This window comes from Notolepis coatsorum, assembly GCF_963971535.1.
Source record: "Notolepis coatsorum genome assembly, chromosome: 7".
Classification (NCBI taxonomy): Eukaryota; Metazoa; Chordata; class Actinopteri; order Aulopiformes; family Paralepididae; genus Notolepis; species Notolepis coatsorum.
In genome coordinates, this window is record NC_140171.1 from 46,031,648 (window position 1) to 46,054,147 (window position 22,500).

The 22,500-nt window shown below is 45.2% G+C and overlaps 1 protein-coding gene across 1 annotated transcript in view; it reads right to left on the reverse strand.

Annotated features, from left to right (window-relative positions):
- Nucleotides 1-20,827, reverse strand: part of nfixa (nuclear factor I/Xa) — an 89,198-nt gene extending 68,371 nt beyond the window's left edge. Inside the window, exon 1 of the mRNA XM_084318529.1 lies at nt 20,308-20,827. Within this exon, the coding sequence (XP_084174655.1) occupies nt 20,308-20,729 (422 nt within the window). The 5' untranslated portion in view covers nt 20,730-20,827. The remainder of the gene's footprint in view (nt 1-20,307) is intronic.
- Between the last annotated feature and the right edge of the window lie 1,673 nt (nt 20,828-22,500).

Below are 22,500 nucleotides of genomic sequence, written 5' to 3' on the forward strand. Positions count from 1 at the left end.
TTAATACTAGGCTAGGAGTTAGTACCCACAACACTTAACACTGGGCTAGGAGTTAGTACCCACAACACTTAATACTAGGCTAGGAGTTAGTACCCACTTAACACTTAATACTAGGCTAGGAGTTAGTACCCACTTAACACTTAATACTAGGCTAGGAGTTAGTACCCACAACACATAACACTGGGCTAGGAGTTAGTACCCACAACACTTAACACTGGGCTAGGAGTTAGTACCCACTTAACACTTAATACTAGGCTAGGAGTTAGTACCCACTTAACACTTAATACTGGGCTAGGAGTTAGTACCCACAACACTTAACACTGGGCTAGGAGTTAGTAGCCACAACACTTAATACTGGGCTAGGAGTTAGTACCCACAACACTTAATACTGGGCTAGGAGTTAGTACCCACAACACTTAACACTGGGCTAGGAGTTAGTACCCACAACACTTAATACTGGGCTAGGAGTTAGTACCCACAACACTTAACACTGGGCTAGGAGTTAGTACCCACAACACTTAATACTGGGCTAGGAGTTAGTACCCACAACACTTAACACTGGGCTAGGAGTTAGTACCCACAACACTTAACACTGGGCTAGGAGTTAGTACCCACAACACTTAACACTGGGCTAGGAGTTAGTGTGCAGCACATTTGGCTCTAGACTAGAAGATAGCATCCAGAGTGCATGGCATCAATGTCTATAAATTACAAGGTTAAATCACAATCTCCAAACCAACGTAGCTATGGCTTGACGTAAGGCCAGAGGACAGGACCAGTAGTCCTGCTTGGTACAAAAATAATCCTGGTACCAGAGTTGGTCCCACAGTTTCCACCCTTCCATATGCTAAGTAACTAGTAGGTTAAACTAAGGTTTATGACTAATAATAAGCGTAGTGACTTGATGAGTGAGAAACAGGGAATGATAGCCTTCACCCCTCATCCCTCAGATAGAGTGTTCCAAGCTTCCAGTTCGCCTGAGGTGGCCTTGGCACTGCCTGCAGGACCCAGCATTGGGCTGAAGGAAGGGGTAACCCCAGGGAGGTTTGTGGTCAGGATTAGTCTGAGGATGGCCCATCGCGCCAAAGACATAAAAAAGCAGCCAGCAAGGGATGGCAAACAAACCCGGGACCATTCTGCTCCACTTCATGGTCGGTGTGTGGTGTGGGGGAAGTCTAGCAACCAACCCAAACACAACCAGCAGCCAGACATTGGGAAAGGAGAAGAAATCATGTTATTTTTCACGAACACCTCTCAACACGCACGCACGCACGCACGCACACACACACACACACACACACACACACACACACACACACACACACTCACACACACACACACACACACACACACACACACACACACACACACACACACACACACACACACACACACACACACACACACACACACACACACACACACACACACACACACACACACACACACACACACACACACACACACACACACACACACACACACACACACACACACACACACACACACACACACACACACACACACACACACACACACACACACACACACACACACACACACACACTCTTTGATTTCCAAGAAACTGCAGTTCTCCGCTAGGATGGATGAATGAAGAGACACAGAGGAAAACAAACACAAAACACCCACGACATGTAGGACCTGAACAATAAATCAAATCTAGTAATAATAGAAACAAAAGAAGGAACAAATAGAGTTAAAAGTGCCCCCCACCCCCGCTTTCCACTCCCTGCATATTATTCTCCACTTGCACAAAGTGGGGGCGTCACATCCGGTTACGTCACTTGCCCCGGTAGAATTAGTCCGGTCCCATCACAATACATAGACTTTAGCAACTTTTCTCCCGTCAATTAAACAACTTTATATATGATATGACGCCCCCACCTTGTGCAAGTGGAGAATAGAGCAGTGTTTCCCTCCAATAGAGATATGAATCTACCACAAATAAAGTTCAGATTTCCCTAATTGGCCATCATGTTGCTTTTAAAGATGGCATGCCACCTAAAATCACCACTGTTGTCAGAGATAAAGGTCAAAAGAGAGGGGGGAGAGAGGGAGAGTGAGGGAGTAGGGGGGGGAGAGAGGGGGTGGGGAGGGAGGGAATGGGGGGGGGGTGGCAGGAGAGAGGGGGATAATTGCAGGAAAGGGGGATCATTAGTCCGTCACCATGCCCAGTCTCCAGCAGAGAGAGAGAGAGAGAGAGAGAGAGAGAGAGAGAGAGAGAGAGAGAGAGAGAGAGAGAGAGAGAGAGAGAGAGAGAGAGAGAGAGAGAGAGAGAGAGAGGCAGTATGTCGAATAGAGAAACATCTCCTCTGTATACTCAGTTTGTCAAACTTTTCTCGCTCCCTCCGTCCAACGCTCTCTTGTCTATGGCTGACGGGGCTTAATGCATGCTGACCGCCGCTGGCCACGTCATGGATCACAGCATATCTCCTTAAGGGGCACTTCGACCAATTCCGGCAGGACACGGGCTAATGCTGGGTTGGCCTCAAACTCAACGCTGGGTTTTGACAATGGGTGGTCCTTGACTTATGTGTCTCAGTTTTTTACAAACAGGCTTGCTCATAAAAAAATTCGACCTAAAGGGTTCACTAAAATATGTTTTCGGACAACATTTTAGACGAGAAATAGGGTATGCAATTGCTGGATCTTAATTCATATTTGATTTGCAACTCCTAGTTTAACAGTTTTATCTGAATTTTATGAGCCACCTTGGCCGGATGAACAGTTGTTCGAACTATTAGAGTAGCCCATTAATACTTTGAGATTCTTTATAAAGTACAGTTCTAAATGACTTCACAGAACAGTTCTGAATTACTTTACAGAACAGTTGTTCGAACTATTAGAGCAGCTCTGCCATAGCACACGGTAGTGTATGTTTTAAAGGCCAACTTGCAGGTTAAACCCTACTCTTCAATTATGGGTAGTTTACATCATTGGTATATATTTTCATTATTTATTTTTTTCCATTTGACGCCGGAAATTCCACTCAGAAAGGGTTAAAAAGGTCCACGCACGAATAACATGTATGGAGCGAATGAAAAAGCTTAGCAGACGCTATCGGTGCCGTGACGTCACTTCAGGTAACTTTTCCCTACTTCTGATCCACTACAATGGAGTTTGACGAGTGCAGAAAGCTATTTCCTTGATCCAAATGGACGCCTTACCAGACGCAAATGGGTTTAATCGTCGGAGAGATTTCGATGGACCAGCTACAATTGGTTGAAACAAGGTAGTTATAAGGTTTTTAATGTCGTAAAAATAGAACTACATGTACCACTAGGCAACCTGTTGTTCAGTACGGAGCCGCTATTGGTCTGGTAGGCTGTCGCCTTATGCCCGTCCGGGTCATAGTACCAAGCTAGCTATATGGCTCTGGCTAACGTTAACGTTACCCCGCTAACGTTAGCATTATGTCTACTGTCGTGAACCATTTTAAATCGGGGCATGTAGAAGAGTTTGGGGAATGAGTAAAATGTGCAGGTCCACAGCTTCTTCTCAGACCTGTGGGGCAAAGCACTGCACACGCATCATGCCGGCTAGCAAGCTAGCTAGCTACACGTCACGGCATGTTGATACGATAGCAGCCCCTCGGATAGCACTCGGTGCATCAGTCACGAAAGAGGCTACCACGATAGCTAACTAACGTTAACGTTACAAGCTCAAACACCTTATAACTACTAAAGTTACTACTGTCGTGTCCATAAGTTCCCTGGCAGAATACTTTGTTTGTGAGGACAAAGGTATACAAAGAGGAGAGAACCATTTTAAATCGGGGCATGTTAGGAGTTTCGAGAATGCTATGCTGGCTACCAAGCTAGCTAACTTAGCTACTAACGTTATATACACAATATGTACAACGACACAATGATTTACATTACAAATATGGTAACGTGGTTGTGGCTTTTACAAATGGTGGTTAGCTTTAGAGATAAATGGCTATGATCATGGAGCACTAGTGTTAGGTGAAACAGATACTAGATCCTTGGCTAGCCTAGTAATAACAAGAAGACTCTGCTTCCTGCCACTACCTGCCTGTACCTGGTGTGATGTCATCATTAAGATGACACACGCACGTTATGAACCATGGATTAAAATATCCACGTGCGTGGTGGTTGTGGTTGGGTCGACAAAATGTCTTTTTTTTCCCTCTTCATGAAAGTCACCGTTGGCCTAGTCACATTGTTTATTGAACAAAAATACAACATGCAAGTGGGCCTTTAAGCTGTCTTTTGAAGATATTTAGCGAGTTGGATTCCCTGATGTTTTTGGGCAGTTTGTTCCATAGTTTTGGGCCGTAATTGACAAAGGCTGAATCACCGATCTTCTTTTGACTGTTTCTGGGAGCCTCTAGTAGTCCAGCAGCTGATGATCGCAGCATTCTTGCTGGCATGTAATTTATTAGAGTGTTGGCAATGTAGTTAGGTCCCTGTCCATTTAGGGCTTTGTATGTAAGGAGAATGACCTTGAAGTAAATTCTAAATGTTACAGGAAGCCAGTGTAAAGCAGCTAAGACTGGACTAATGTGCTCTCTCTTTTTGGTTTTGGTTAGTAGTCGGGCTGTTTGATTAATAAATGGCCGTACTTGCTATGTTTCTCAGATGAAAGAACAATGTTTTGGTCACTTTGCTAATTTGAGAATTGATTGATTGATTGAATTGATTGAAAACTGTATTAACAGATTGCAGACTGGGTACAATACAGTACGGCTCAATACAAACAATTGTTAAGAGGATGCAGACCAGAAAAATACTTTCGTTTTTGTTTACATCAGGGTCCCCCATTTTCAATTCATCAAGACATTTATGACATACAAGACATATACACAATATACAGTACTGTTTAAGAGAAAGAGATCTGGGCCAGTTTCTATTTGCAGCCACCCGTAGGTGATCTTTGAGAGCGATTTTGAAGGAGGGTATGGATTCACATTATTTTATGGCTGTGGTTAGGGCGTTCCACATTGTTGTGGCATAATTCCTAAATGTGTTTAGTCCCTTGTTTGAGCCGAATCTGGGTTGAACATGATTTGTGGAACTCGCTCTGGTGTTGTGGTCGTGGAATTCACTGACCTTTGGGAAGTATTTTGACATGTACATGGGTATCTTAGTGGTGTAGTGTATCTTGTAGTGTATGTAGGTTCTTAACACGTACCCGAAATCGGGCCGTCATGCCCATGCACGGACGTCGCAGCACTTTGCAAGCGTCTACCGGCTCGGGGCTGCACTTTTCAGTGAACATATAATATACCGTTCGAAACATCTATTTGCCGCTGTTCGAACGCCACCTCATTCGACCAATTCCATGCCTCGGTTCTCGAGTTACATGACGATATGTCACGTGAGTGTCTTTTTACACGCCGCGGTGAAAGTTGACAAGCGAAAATGAGAAGTGACTCAGACTTCGGAACGCACGGCGGTGGATGGCAGAAATGGATTTTGGAACTCGAACCTCTCTCAAACACTCATCTCTGAACGGATTTTTATAAAATTTTGACCTGTACTACATAAGACTTCAGGCTATGGAACCGCAGTGTTTTCCAGCTCATAACACCATGTTGGAATAATGGAATATGGAATCTTGCAACCACTAAAGAAAAATGTGAGTACAGAAGTTCAAGTTCAACTCAAGTTCAGAACTCTGTTACTCTATTTCATTAGCACTAAAAGTGATTCTCCTTTTTTGCATTAGTAACTTCAGAATGTTATCTTTCAAAAAAGACAAGGCTCATGCATGTGCTATAAGGATAAAGTATAAAGCTAAGCTTTGCAAAAGTATGCAGTCGTCAAGTTCAAGTTAAAAAATGGCACATTTTCTGCCTGCCTGTTAAGAGGTTATTTAAAGGGGAACTATTTTACAATTTCTTTCACTATTTGGGCACTTTTACACAATTCCTGTGAGTTTATGGAACACCTCTGTAATTATAATTTTTTTTAATTCATTGTTTTGTATTTCTAATCAAGTCCTCAAAAACAGCATTTTTTTACCTCAAGATCTCGAGCCGTTTTGAGGCTGGGCTCCTAAACCACTGTGTGGCCTGGTGGCATCTGCCACATTATCATGCAGCTGAGTCTCTCTGACATCACAAATCATCACATTTTCAGATGACTCAGTTCAGTGAGGGTGAATATTGTGAGAGGAGAATTGGAAGAATGCGTCAATATGAGAATTAGAGACATAGACCATATTAATATAAGTCCACATAGCTAGAAAACAATGCTAAACACTGAAAAAGGCCATTTATAAGATAGTTCCCCTTTAAGGTTAATTTTTTTTGTTTTGGGGCCGATAATTAGAATTTCAGTTTTGTTTTCATTTAGTTTTAGGACGTTTTTTACTCATCCATTTATTTATTGCAAATAAGCAATAAACGACGACCAGTTGAACTTCTCTGCTCACATCGCAGCGACAACCAGAACCTGCCGATTCCTCCTGAGCAACGTCAGAAGGATCCGCCCCTTCTTGACAAAAGAAGCCACCCAACTCCTCGTTCCAATCAACAGTCATCTCCCGCCTCGACTACTGCAACGCACTGCTCGCTGGCCTCCCGGCCACTGCCACTAAGCCTCTTCAACTCATTCAGAACGCAGCGGCCCGCCTGATCTCAAACCTACCGAAGTCGGCCCATGTCACCCCACTTCTTAGGGACCTGCAGTGGCTCCCCATTGCTGCACGAATCCGCTTCAAGGCCCTCGACCTAGCATACCGTGCGGCAAAGGGAACCGCTCCCGCCTACCTCCGGTCAATGGTCTCTAACTACTAGGGCTGTCCCCGACTAAGGATTTGGATGGTCGACTAGGATTGGCCAAAATTTGCCGTTAGTCGACTATTGGTCGACTTAAAAAAAAATATATATATAATATTTGTAAATATTATTTTTTTTTCATTTGGGCTGTGGGGGGTGCTTAATGTCTGAAGGAGTCGACTGAAGGCTTCTTGTCCTCTGCAAAAGCATGCAATTGGTCCACTGATGGATACATCTTGATATTTGTCTAGTCTAGTGTGTTCATTAGATGGGTGAAATCCTCTTTCAGTGCCTCTGTGCCTGTTTTCATAGGCAGTTAGCCTCTGGTATGCGTGCCATTAGCGTTAGCCACGCTTCTAGGCCTATTTTCTTTTGGAAAGAATGATACAAAAAATAAAAAGAAAAGAAAAGAAATTAATCCTTTTTTTTTTTTTTTTTTTTATTATATTCGACTAAGAGGTTGGCCAGTCGACTACGGCCCCTTTCGACCGATTAGTCGACTAATCAATTAATAGGGGTCAGCCCTACTAACTACACACCCTCAAGACCCCTATACGCTCTGCATCTTCTGGCCGCCTCAGACCTACTCCTATCCAAGCTCCGGGAGAGTCATCAAAGAGAAGTCGCCTATTCTCAGTCCTTGCCCCACAATGGTGGAATGAACTACCCACCCCAGTTAGGACAGCCGAAACACGTCCAATCTTTCGCCGTCGACTAAAGACGCACTTCTTCAACCATTATCTGAATTTAAAAAAAAAATGTAAATAAAAAAATTAAATCTAACCCTAACTAACCTTACTGTCATGCACTTGTCCTAATAAACTAACCTACACTGTAGCACTCAACACTTTGATGAACATTGTTGCTCAGCTGATAGAGTTGTGCCCTTCCTGATGGCTTGTCGTACAGAACATGTAAGTCGCTTTGGATAAAAGCGTCAGCTAAATGACTAAATGTAAATGTAAATGTAAGCAGTCGGTAATGAATTGAAGACAAACCTTTTTATTTTGGGTTGAAAAAACCCAAAGAACTCTACTGAACAGGGCATATTAAACAGTGTAGTGATATCTTGATTAGACTCCAGTGCAGAGGGCCCCACATCCCCAAGCCTGTATAGGATGTCCCAATGGAGAAGCCCAGCTGGAGAGGACTGAAAGTGGACAGCAACGCCACATGGGCTCCTCCTTCTACCCTGGGACTGAAGATTCAGCTGTGTGTGTGTGTGTGTGTGTGTGTGTGTGTGTGTGTGTGTGTGTGTGTGTGTGTGTGTGTGTGTGTGTGTGTGTGTGTGTGTGTGTGTGTGTGTGTGTGTGTGTGTGTGTGTGTGTGTGTGTGTGTGTGTGTGTGTGTGTGTGTGTGTGTTGTTTGGTACAGGGGCACCAGGTGGGGTGCTGAAGCATGGGATCAGGTGGCCAATGTGTGGGATTGTTACAGCATGGGGAGGGGGCAAGCACACACACACACACACACACACACACACACACACACACACACACACACACACACACACACACACACACACACACACACACACACACACACACACACACACACACACACACACACACACACACACACACACACACACACACACACACACACACACACACACACACACACACACACACACACACACACACACACACACACACACACACACACACACACACACACACACACACACACACACACACACACACACACACACACACAAACCCCTCCTCACAAACACTCTGTATCACATGGTCATCACATTCAATGTGAATTGGGCTTGCTGCATCACCAGCTTGTTTCTGATGGCATATGGGACAGAGATTCTAACACACACACGCACGCACGCACGCACACACACACACACACACACACACACACACACACACACACACACACACACACACACACACACACACACACACACACACACACACACACACACACACACACACACACACACACACACACACACACACACACACACACACACACACACACACACACACACACACACACACACACACACACGCTTTGCAATGCAATGAAATGCACCCTGTAGCAGAAGAATAATCCCCTTCTTTCCCGTGTTGGAATAATCCCCTTCTTTCCCGTGTTGCGGGTCCCAGAGGTGCTAGAAGCAGCAGTCATAATCCCGGAGACCTCTTCATTAAGCCCATACAGCTTCAACAGATGCACTGTGCTGTGTGCATCATAACCACACATTTAAATACCATACACAGTCTGTGGCAAAGACTCTCACAGTCAAATCCGTGCAGCTGAATATTTATGTACCACAGTTCAAAAAGACATATAGGCTCATATATTATACATAGAGAACGCATCTCGCTGTATCCCTTTCTCCCCTCTCGTTCTCTAGTCTCTCCCTCTTTCTCTTTCTCTGGTGTGGGAGGCAGCTCTGGGCACCCAGCCATGCCACATCAATATGCGCGCTGGTGGTGAAATGTTTTCCCCCCGCGCTGCAATCGCTGAAGCCCGCAGCGGTGAAAGCGGTGGCTGATGTCAGCGGATACGGACGTTCACCTTATAGCCGGGTTAGTTAACGGAAGGTTAGCCCCGCCCTCAGCCGTGCTGAGCCAGGACCGGACTGGCCTCGCCGTAGCAAGCCTCCCCGGCAACAGCCCCATCGCCAAGGACAGCACCAGCAACACCCTGGAGACACCTTGGATAGCCATGGTTGCCATGGTGCCAGCCGAATTTGGGTCCAATAAACGTGAGAGGAACAGGCGGTGGGAAAGGGGGGGGGGGGGGGGGGGTCGACTTTGGGTGGCGAGACAGAGGGAAGGGGGTGGGGTACTGGGTGCCATGGCAACCTCTACATCAATCCTGTGGTTCTGACACACAGTAAGTCAAGTGAAAGGCCTTTTTACAAATAGATATCTTACTGAATAGGGAGGGTTTAGTAAGATCATTGATAATCTATAAAGCACAGGTGGCAATGGGGAGATATGGAGAGGACAGAGCTGTAATGGATTACATCTGATAATCCACACAAAAGGGTTTTAATATAGCCTAGCCTCTTAGTAAAATCATCTAAATCAGGACAGCATAGGGAAACTGACAGTATGGTGTGTCTATTAATCAACGTTCTTCTAAGGCAGAGTTGGAAGAGAGAAGCACCGGTAGTGTCAGCTGTGGATCATTTAAATGAAGGTATTATGCTTAGTGCCTCATTACTCCTCATTACAGTCATCACTGTAAATAAGAATGTCCTCTTTCCCAGATGTCCTGTATGAACAGGGCAGGGGTTAGAAGTGTTTACAAGTAAAAGTAGCTGCTGAGAGAAGCCACCGGGCCGCTGTTGCCTGCTCTTTCAATCAGCAGCTGCTAAGTGGTTGGAAGCCATCAAGCCCTGATCTGTTTATCCATCAAACCATCTCTCCTTAATTAAGAAGTTTGCACGACGGAAAATGTGCAAAAGGACATATTAGCACCTAGTTTACACCCTGCTCCTTCAGCTGTGCTGGGATGAGCCGGGAGCAGAAAGCGAGGCTCCGCAAAAAGGCCGGCACCGGTTCACCACGGTGTCCCTGAGACCCAAGGACTCCACTGGTTCCAAACTCACACTATGAAAAAGATACCTGCTGCTAGCTAGGCTCACACGACTGTAAATCACAATAAAGCACAACGTTCGGCTTGGGGAAATAATGTACAGTGAGCACATACACACATACATACACATTACACACATACATACTCACACGTCACACACACACGCACATGTGGACACAAGTGCGTGCTCAAACGCACACAGTGTATCAAGAGTTACAACCGCTGCCAAAAACCCATCACCCCCTATACCGCTTTGTACTAAGCACACAGTCATCCCCCACTTAACCATATCCCACATTTTAACACCCCCCTCCCACACACACACACACACACACACACACACACATAAAAAATACAATCCTCCACTGAATCCATCCCATTGATAAAGACAGGACAAAAAAATCCACTACCCCCACTATATCCCACTCGTTAGTGTGTTCACCTCCCACCTGCTCTGCTCCCCCCCACCCACCCATCCCTTGCTCTCCAAACAAACAACCACACACACACACATACATACACACACACACACCAATACCATCCCACTCAAGAACTCATCCTGTTATCTAAACAAGCGCCGTCCTCTCGTCAGAGGGATTCTTTCTCTCTGCTCAGAGAAAAGAGAGACTCTCCTGTTCACAGATGAATGGGGGCTTTTGATGGAGCGCCTTGTTTACCGCTACTCCATTTATTTACCCGCCCGGTTTTTAAATCGTCATCGAGGGACACACTCTAACCAAACCCCCCCCCCCCTCCACCATCTCATCTTCTACTTATTAACTACCACCGCCCTCAACATGCACAAACATACACATCTCCCCCCCTCCCCCCCCACCCCCCCAATCTCATGTCGGTCCCTATCCCGTTTCATCCTGCTTCCTTCTCTCAGCCTAGTGTCCTAGATCTGTGTCCAAACTGATTTGAAGCGTTGCTCTCTTTACACAGACGCATGCCAAATTTGATTCTCTGCGTTCTGTTGTGCTTCTTAGCTCAGCTCACTGTCTCGCTCGCTTCGGCACTGCCTCCCCCACCAGCTTCCTCTGCCCTCTCTCTAAACCGCTCTCCTTCTTCTCACGGTGTAAACCAACACCAAACGACGTCCTCGTTGTGAAGGTTGTCTTTTCAAGAAGGCTCAACGTCCTGCAGGGAAATAAATCGAAAAAAAAATGAATTCAAAAGGAAGGAAGAAAAAGAGAAAACGCTCCATTGCTTTAACTCATTCCTTGAGAAAAATTTGATTAAAATGAAATAGAATAAAAATGTGAATAAAAATCTAGTGTGAATAATGATCTCAATGTTTATAATGTCGCTCTCTAGATATGAATAGCTGGTTGTACCGAATGAAAGATTCTGACATGTGATATCATGTGTGATACAGAAAAAAAGTTAATAAATAAAAGTGAAAGCAATGATCCTAAACAAACAGTCAACAGGAGTTTGAAGGCAAAAAAAGATTTAAAAAAATAAAAATAGAAAATGGACGTTGTGGTGCTTAACAGTTATTATAAATTGTTCGGTAGTCAGTGGTGCTAATGAGGCTATGGAGAGGCCATTCATTTGAACCCTAAAGAAAAACAAATGAAAGAAAGAAAAGAAAACAGAGGATCAGGAGAAGGAGGCGGAGGCTGGCAGGGATGGTGTGTGAACTGTTGGCATCTTCCACAGAGAGAGAGAGAGATAGCGCCGTGCCAAAGAACGGCCGCCGACACAAGTAGGACTCTCACTTTTTTCACCATTAGACCCTGTCACTGCATTAAACTCCCCCACATGAAATATCACTCCACTCTTCCATCCGCAAATATCGGATGATATCGGATGAAAGAATCATAATTATTTGAATATTTTCTTCAGACTGTGTATCGAGGATAAACATTTTATTCAGTAGGACAGCCTTCTAACCTTCTATGGAGAAAAAATATTTGGAAAAGAGAAGAAATAATAAATAAATAATAATAAATAAATAATTTCTGGATTTAAAAAATATATTTTTATAACTACCATTCCACCAGTATCCTTGTGAACAGGATTGCTAGCCAGACTAGACGGCAGGTGCCAGGGCCTTCCTGTGAACAAGCCATGTTCCCTGCCTCAGCACTATCCATGCTCCTTCTCCTCCTCCTCCTCCTCCTCCTCCTCCTCCTCCTCCTCCTCCTCCTCCTCCTCCTCCTCCTCCTCCTCCTCCTCCTCCTCCTCTCCCTGTCTCTCCCAGGTCAGGGAACCCTCCTGAGTTGGTATATGGTTTTTGGGGACAGACACATTTCACAGTTGGCGCCGCTACAAAAGCCTGAAAGGAGACTAGGCACTGGGAAGACACAGTATTAATATAGACAATGCCACCCCTCGCTGGTTTTGAGTCTCTCTCTTCCTCTTTTCTCAATTACCTCTTTCTTTTCTTCTTTTCCATTTCTTTTCTCCCCCCTTTCTTTATCTCCCTTCTCTGATTCACTTTTCGCTTGGTATCTTTTCCAAATAAAACCTCCAAAAGAGCCACTCAGCACAACTTAAGAATGCTTTTTTTTTTTACTGTGAGCTTAGGTTAGCCTACGCCCATTTTAATTTGACAATGGTTAATTTGTTTAAATGTGTAATTAAAGCTCAACAGTGGGTATTAGGCTGGGTACAACACAATGCAACCACTCTTTTTCTTTGCCAGAGGAATGAACAATTGCTGGATAAGAAAATATCCAGCTCAAATTTACATGGCCCTTTACATCAATTCAAAAACAGTGATCTGTTTTCATTAACAGGAATGTTTTCATGGATTTCGACACATTTCATCTGGGTTTATTTATAGATGAAAACGAATTGGTGACTTATACTGTATATCTGGATCTCCAGGGAAATCTGATGAATGTAACCACAACTTTGGGGAAATATATATTACTGCACCAACAAGGTAACTATAATTCAAAATGATCAACGTTGCATTAGAGTGGAATAACACACAGTGGAAAGGTAAGCGGCATTCGTAATGAAGAAAACATGTGTAGCACTTATTTTAAAATGCTGAAATAGGACCCCTCTCTCCCTCTGTGAAATTTCAGAGAGTACATAGCCAAAAACTGTCTGCGTCAAATTCTTAACGGCTTAGCAGGGCCCTGCATTCAAAACAATTCGTATCCAAGGAATTGTACTTTTTTTCTCTCTTTTTTCAGTTGATGGCCCCCTCTTGATTTCTTTAGACTGGAGGGTCTATTCTGAGAACAGACAGGAAGAGGCAGAGAGAAGAGTTAATTAAAAAGGATGAGGGGAAGAACGGCCAAACTGTATTTAACTGCTTCGTTTGTCTGTTCCATCACGACTCTGGACTCCGGATTTCACTGGAAATTGGTTTACCATCCATCTCCAACACGGCAACTCCTCACACAAAAGGACAGAGATGGGGGTAGACTAGAAACGTTCAGGGGGTTTCTCTCTCTCTCTCTCTCTCTCTCTCTCTTCTCTCTCTCTCTCTCTCTCTCTCTCTCTCTCTCTCTCTCCCCGAGCTCGGACAAAGAAAAGCGAGGCTTATGATCGTTATGTAAAAACCAAAGAAGCAGGAAACTGTTTCTAGGACAAAGGCTCTGCATCGCAGCCTGTGACAGAGCAGCCAGTTTTCACTGGTCATTTTAACGAGAGACCGAAACACAACAACATCCACTTTGAGAATTGTTTGTGTTTTTCTTGTTGACAGAGTTGTTGTTGTTGTTGTTATTTTTCATTACCCCCTACTAGATGTGTTCCCCTCTTTAGAGACTGTGTAAGTCTGTCATACATTGTTAGTAGGCTAGTGCTACGCACGTGTGTCTGTGTGTGTGTGTGTGTGTGTGTGTGTGTGTGTGTGTGTGTGTGTGTGTGTGTGTGTGTGTGTGTGTGTGTGTGTGTGTGTGTGTGTGTGTGTGTGTGTGTGTGTGTGTGTGTGTGTGTGTGTAGGCTGGGGGTCATCCCTATGTTCCCCGGGTTCTATGTTCCCCGGGTCCTATGTTCCCCGATTGATTGATTGATTGATTGAACATTTTATAAATTTTTATTATTTTATTAATGATTAATGTCCGCCTTGTTTCGAACTGGTTAAGCTTAGGCCCTCTTTCGAAGTTGGTTAAGGTTAGAGTTTGGAATCAGGGCTGGTGGTCTGACTATCTATCGCTACCGGGGAACATAGGACCCGGGGAACATAGACATGCTCCCGTAGGAGCAAGTTAGCGCACAACAGCGCTTTGGCCACAGCTCGATACGGTCGACTCTCCAAAAGCACACTTTTTCCTCCCAAAGCCAAAGATAGTCTGAGAAAAACACTCTGTAATGTGAGGTGTCTCTCGTCTTGACTCTCAAAGCATCTCCTCTCTGGGTCACATTGTACTATACTTACACACTGTCCAATACTATGCAGACATGTCTTCACATGTCCCGAATGCCGGACCCAGCTTAAACAAGAGCAAGGCACACGCTGAGCGAGAGCGTCGCTGAACATTTCTCCTCCATGCCAAGGCCTCTCCTCTCTGCATGTTTTTTTTTTGTATTTTTTATTTATTTTATTTATAGACAATGTGCATTAATCAAAATATGTTTGCACCAGATTTAGCAGAAGCTAATTTCCATCTGTAGTCTATCCAAAACACAAGAAATACAAACAGTGCAAGAGTTCAAAATATATACTGTATACACGTAAAATGCCAGACAACATACACAGGACATACAGCATAAAGAGTGCAAAATACATACAGTACACATGGAAATGCAACATGGAAATGCAACATAACATGCACAACATACACATGTAGCAGGCTTCTCTCAGCCGCCGTGGGCCCTGTTCCCACAACACACAATACAAAGCATGAGTCCCGACTAACAGCAGCGGGAAACAACCTCACTTCTCCTTCTCCCCAGCCTCTGCCTTGAATTTTCATTTCATCAAAACCCAATAAAACAACCCAACGCTTACTTCACTGTTCAGGGGCCAACATAGGAAACACATACACACACACGCACACGCACACGCACACGCACACACACACACACACACACACACACACACACACACACACACACACACACACAGACAGACAGACAGACAGACAGACAGACAGACACACACACAGACAGACAGACAGACAGACAGACAGACAGACAGACAGACAGACAGACAGACAGACAGACAGACAGACAGACAGACAGACAGACAGACAGACAGACAGACAGACAGACAGACAGACAGACAGACAGACAGACACACACACACACACACACACACACACACACACACACACACACACACACACACACACACACATACACACGGCCACTGTATTTGTGCCCATGCAACATCATGGGAGCCCATGAGGAGATCCAGGATGTAATTAGTGACAGATTATATTCACAGGGCACGGGAAAACGATGGGAAAACGATGTAATCTGGTGAATCCATCAACGGATCCCCTCAACTTTTAACACGTCAAGACCATTCATCACGTCAGGCGTCACTGTCAGGATTCCTCTCTCCCTCTCTCTCTCTCTCTCCCTCTCTCTCTCCCACCATCTCTCTCTCCCTCTCTCTCTTACTCCTTCCTTCTCTGTTCGCCTCTTTGTCTCCTAGCTGGAGAGACACAATGTGCTTTTTTCCCCCCCCTCATAAATCATACCGAGTTGGGCGAGATGTTCCTTGGTGATGAACACAGCCGGGTGTTTTGTTTGTGAATCCTTCCTGTGGTCAGTGAGCTGGCCGGAGCGCCTCGGAGCTGAGCTTTCTCTCTGGGCCTTTGGGTTCTCACAGCGCCGGCCAAAGCCGTGACTGCTACTATAGCAGAGGAGGAGACAGGATCTGGCACCATGCAGCGCGGAGTCTGGAGAGGTCATGGCAGAAATGGCACCGGGAGCACATTTCACACCTCCCTCGGAGTGACTGCAAATTTCCTGTACTGTGCTTTTGATTGGAAACACATTCAAAAACATATTTTGATAGTCACACACGTATAGTGTATGAGAGAGGCAGAACGAAATGCGGGGAATACGGGCCAAAATGTGACTAACGTTAAGTGCACTGAGCTAACTTTGGGCCGGTGAATGTTTTTTGAATAGGAAGAGGTATCTTTTTCCTGAGCTTGAATAAATCAGCAATGTGCCGAGTTTAAGCTAAAACAGCATAAACTTTATAAATCAAATGCATGATGAGGAGTAGGCTCAAAGGAATTATCCATGGACAGTATACAACTGGACCTAGTTAGGAGGTAACCCATAAAACTACAAGGAGAATGAACCAGAACTAAAAACGAAAATGAGTTGGGCCTAGTCCTATATAGAGGCGTTGATAGGACACCCATCTACAGCTCTGGGCCTATCCAGTACATTCATGGCTATTATTCTGACAAGACCCGGCCAACATGTTATGCACTGGTAGACCTTCACTATCTCCATAATAACCGCAGTCATTAAAACACTAAAGATAATGTACCGCTTTCTGCTAATCTGCACCACAACTACGTCAGTCCTGTACCACACTCTCTCCCCCCCGGCTCCTCTCCTCTATTCTCTCTCAGCGTGGAAATGGTATTGTTCAAGGGGACATTTATCTGTTTGTTCCTCTGTATCTGAGATGCTTGAAAAGCAAGGGAAGGAGGTGACGTATTGTGAGACTGGTGAAAAGGCAGAATCTGTGTGGATTGTTTCTGTTACGGCTGCGGTGCGTTCTGCTCAAACAGAGGGGAGCTCAGAGGAGCTGGCTGGCTGGCTGGCTGGCTGTCTGGCTGGTTGGTTGGTTGGCTGACTGCAGAACAGCCTGAGAAAGCCTGATGGCAAGCCCAGAGATTCCCCGTGGCAGCTTTTCCGCTCTGCCGTAAACAAAACACAAGTCTTCGTCTTCTTCCCACACCGACGGGCCTGTGGCTCTGCCAAGCAGAACAATCACAGTCGCAGGCTCTTCTCTCCACTGCCGTCTCTCTCTCTCTTCTCTCTCTCTCTCTCTCTCTCTCTCTCTCTCTCTCTCTCTCTCTCTCTCTCTCTCTCTCTCTCTCTCTCTCTCTCTCACTCTCCCTCCCTCCTCCCATCTCTCTCTCTCTCCTTCCCTCTTCTATGATATAAACAAAGGAGCAACAATGAGGGCGATGTTTAAGGAGACAAAACAAAAGTGTGCTTTGGATCACAGAGCAGGGGGAGAGATACTAAAGACTGACAAAATGCAAAGCAAACAAAAACAAACAAATGGACCCGTCTCCTCATTCACAGAGCGGCGGCGGCAAAACCACGGAGTCACACACGTCCCAATAGTGACAATAGTACAAAGGCCCACAACCACACGTACACACACACGCGCGCACACACACACACACACACACACACACACACACACACACACACACACACACACACACACACACACACACACACACACACACACACACACACACACACACACACACACACACACACACACACACACACAACACAACACACACTCTCTTTCACACTTCTTAAACTGTCACGGTGAGACAAATCAAAGTGAGTGAGAGCTAAGTGTGGTAGTGCCGTAGGCCTTGGGGCAGGTTGGAAGACGGGGAGTTGCCCTCTCTCTCTCTCTCTCTCTCTCTCTCTCTCTCTCTCTCTCTCTCTCTCTCTCTCTCTCTGTGGCCCCCGAGTGTTTGTCCCACCAGGAGCCGAATTGAACTGTGGCTCTTTGGAGGCAGATAAAAGCGCTGGGGCACATTGGATTACCCAGATAAGAGAGAGAGAGAGAGAGAGAGAGAGAGAGAGAGAGAGAGAGAGAGAGAGAGAGAGAGAGAGAGAGAGAGAGAGAGAGAGAGAGAGAGAGAGAGAGAGAGAGAGAGAGAGAGAGAGAGAGAGAGAGAGAGAGAGCATACTGCTGCAGTGAGCTCACATTATGAATGGGCACTGTGCTGGGCAGCCCCCCCTGAGCCACACAGTCCAAACAGAGCGGCAGGAACATGCCATGCTGTACTAATAATACAGTTGGAAAGCCTGCTGTAGTGACGGCTCACGACGCAACACGGCAACAAACTCAGAGCGCGGTGAAGAGGGTTTTGGTACACAGGCAGGGAGGAGGTGTGCCTGCCTGTGTTTAAGAGAAGACTTACCGCTGTCAAATAATTATTGTTAAAAAAAAAAAAAATCTGTGCTTAATGTGATATACCTTGTGATAGACAGCAATGTAATTTTTTTTATACAGCAATATATACAAATTAAAAAAAAAATCTGGGATCACAATCATACTTTTCGTGTTGTAATTTCTGTCTGTGTGTAAAATTGTGTTTAGATAACTACCGCTCACTGTGTTTGAGCGCTAGCGGTAAGAGCAGCTGTTGTGAGACGCTGGCTGTTCATGAACTCATATAGAGCTATCAGCCAACTGAAACATGAACATGTTCTACCGAAGTGAAATATTGTGGAAAATATTGTGAAAGCCTCTCTATTTCCAATACCAACACAATGTTAAGACTCAGTATCTAGCTACTGTAAAGTAGACCTCCCCATTCAAATAGGATTATTTAAATTGCTAATTATTCTGAATAACCTCTAGGCCAATTATAAGTAAAACAGGTTAGGCTATAATTTTTTAGAAAAAGAAGAAACCAGATGCCTCACATTAGTGTATTATTAATTAGTAATTTAGCAAAAAGAGGTTTGCACTGTCAACTAAATCATTAAATCCCCAAAATGCTATCCACTCACACACAATCCTATACTGACAACAAATTACTACAATTACTTGTCTTACATATTTGAATTTTCCAATACATTAAACATAAAATGAGCGGCGCCAATTGAGCACAAATGCATTACGGAGATAGCATAGCATAGCATAGCATAGCATAGCATAGCATAGCATAGCATAGAATAGAATAGCATCCAAACACAGACTCTCCAAGTCATTCTCCCATTGACTATAGCACTGCCTGCTACCTGGGGTTGCTCAAGGCTACAGACAGGCCATCACAATGAGCCTGAAGCTGCTACTGGAGTTTGGCTGGGGCCATGAGAGGTGTTTTCCCAGGCTGAGATTGTAGTGTGTGCGTGTGTGCGTGTGTGTGTGTGTGCGTGTGTGTGTGTGTGTGTGTGTGTGTGTGTGTGTGTGTGTGTGTGTGTGTGTGTGTGTGTGTGTGTGTGTGTGTGTGTGTGCGTGCGTGCGTGCGTGCGTGTGAGAGAGAGAGAGAGAGAGAGAGAGAGAGAGAGAGAGAGAGAGAGAGAGAGAAAGAGGAAAAACCGTCTGCAATAGCGTTTAGCACCAGCCTTAGAGGAGCGCTTCATGATGATTTATTTTGCACATAATCTCACACACATCCAAAACCTCTAACTAGTTTTGCACATATTAATTTAGTTTGACAATTACTGAGAGTAAATGAGTTTGAATAAAGCCACCAGTGATGTCATCGGGGACACTGAGCTATGTTAATTACAGCTCTGTGAAATGATGAAGAAATAGCAATACTTTGTCTTATGTGAACTTACTGTTACCGTATCACTTCATTGATCTGGAATTAACACAACACAATGATTCAATGTCCCTGATGACATCACTTGTTGCCATACTCATTTACTCAATAACTTTCAAACTTCAAACTAAATTAATGTGTAGTTTTTGGATGTGTGTGAGATTCTGTGCAAAATAAATCATCATTGTTTTTTGGTGAAATGCCCCTTTAAGAATTTTACCTCGCCTGAAGTTGGGCAACAATTGGGATGTATTTCTGTGTGTGTGCGTGTGTGTGTGTGTGTGTGTGTGTGTGTGTGTGTGTGTGTGTGTGTGTGTGTGTGTGTGTGTGTGTGTGTGTGTGTGTGTGTGTGTGTGTGTGTGTGTGTGTGTGTGTGCGTGCGTGCGTGCGTGCGTGCGTGCGTGCGTGCATGCGTGCATGCGTGCGTGCGTGCGTGCGTGCGTGCGTGCGTGCGTGTGTGTGTGTGTGTGTGTGTGTGTGTGTGTGTGTGTGTGTGTGTGTGTGTGTGTGTGTGTGCACGTGCCCTCCCTAGCATCAGACTACACGGTAGGCCTGTACGTACCTGGCGTGTGGACGAAGTAGGCCAGGTAGAGGTCCAGCTCCTTGACGGACACTCCGATGTGGTGCGGCTGGACACACAGGCCGTGGTTGGAGCACTGGGGCGACTTGACCAGCCGCTCCCCATCCGTGCTCTCCAGGGGACTGCCCTTGAACAGAATGACCATGACCAGGTCCAGCCTCCACACCTTGTCGGCCTGGCGCAGGCAGTCGATGCGCCGGATCTTGCCCTTCTGGTCGGGGTTGGACAGCACACAGCAGGGGGGCTTCTTGCCTGTAATGGTGAGCACAAAGTCCTCGCGGAACTCCGGCCGGATGTCCTTACGGAGCTTGGCCAGCAGGCGCGAGGCCCACTTCTGTTTGATCTCGGGCTTCTCTCCCAGCAGCTCGTCCTTCACCGCACGTTCTTCCTCCTTGGACATGCGCTTCTCGTGCTTCTTGAAGTACTTGCGCTTGCGGGCCTGCAGGTTGAACCAGGTGTAGGCAAAGGCGCGGACGTGGGGGTAGCATGGCCTCGATGAAGGGGTGGAATTCATCCTGAACGAGGGAGGAGGACAGGGGGAGGGTGGACGAGGAGAGGGAGGAGGGGTGGAAGCAGGAGGAGGAGGCAGTGGAGAGAGAGGGGGAGAAAGGGGGAGAGAAAGAGGGAGACAGAGGGAGCGGGGGTGAGGAGGGGAAGAGAGAGGAGAGGCAGTTAGCACCGGCGCGCAGCATGGAGAACCGGCGCCTGCTCTGTGGGAGCAGAGGGAGAGAATGAGTGAGAGGCGCCGAGAGAGAGAGAGAGAGAGAGAGAGAGAGAGAGAGAGAGAGAGAGAGAGAGAGAGACTCAACCTAACACAGAGACATCACATTTGAAACACAACTCACACATCAAACACAGTGCTGAGAGGTAAGGGGGATAATTATAATTATACAGAAAATACTGTCTATTATATTATCTGAGATAAAGCCAATGCCAGACATATCTTTGTTTTTAAATTAAAGTATCAGCAATCAATCAATGTAGAAATGTTTAAACAAGAGACAACATATGAATGCTACAAATAAAGGGAGATATCTAAAAGCAGGTGAAAATTATAGCATTGTATAATTTAGAGAATATATCGCTGATGACATAATAATATTAACATTACATAGTGACTCTGATATCAAGCACAAGAACTCACATGCTGAGGTCTAAATAATAAATACATTGTCAATGATCCTGTAATCTAGAAACCCAATACAATATGTTTGTCCTCAAATTATGAAAGTGTGCCAGGTTCAAATTCACCCATGACAACAGTGCAAAAAGAAAAGAAAAGAAAAAAAATACAGTTGTAGTTAGTAGTTACCATTTCGCTCTCTCATAATAAAGTCACCCCACCGTTTGCCAAGAAACCAAAAGTGCACCACCAGTTCAATAACTGGATTGCTGAGTCAAAAAAACGAGTGCTGCAACGAATACCACGTTTGATATTAGAAAACAAAATGGGAGGAAAACTGGGTAAAAAAAAAAAAAAGGCGAAGAGGAAAAGCAGAGAAAGTGTCCAATAAAAGCAGTAAAAGCTGAAAAAACTGTCTGGGAAGCAGACAGGCCAGGGGGGAGAGAGGGGGGGTGCGGTGTAATAGCAGCACAGGAACACTGGAGGTAGTGTAGCAGGATCTGCTGCTGGTCAACAGCACAACAGAAGGAGAGAAAGTTCAACGATTACAGATTTTTTTTTTAAATGTTTTTTTTTTAAAGATATCAACAATGAACGCATGTGGTAAAACAAAAGAAATATTTCAGAAAAATCTGCCAAAAATGTTAAAGCTTATCTTGGAAAATCTAAAATCTCAAAAATGTAAAGAAAAAGAAGATCTTGATAAGAAGGAAAAAAAATGCTTGTCAAAAGCTGAGCATGCTATTGGTTCAGATCTGTAGGCTCTGCATAAGATTCACGAAGAGAGAGAAAGAGAGAGAGTGAGTGTCGGACGGGGGGGTGCGGACGGAGGAGAAGAAAAAAACAAAACAAGAGGAGCGAATCAATGTTGGAAGAGTGTGTACGACCGCTGGCAAACCCGAGTGCAGCGTCTTTTTCCCCCCCTCTTTCTCTCCCAACTCTGTCTCTCTTTCTCTCTTCCTCTCCACTTTCCTCCTCTAACCATTGACTGAGTCTGTGCCAACATGCACAGGGCCCACCTATTTGGCACAGAGTCTCAAACAGCCCA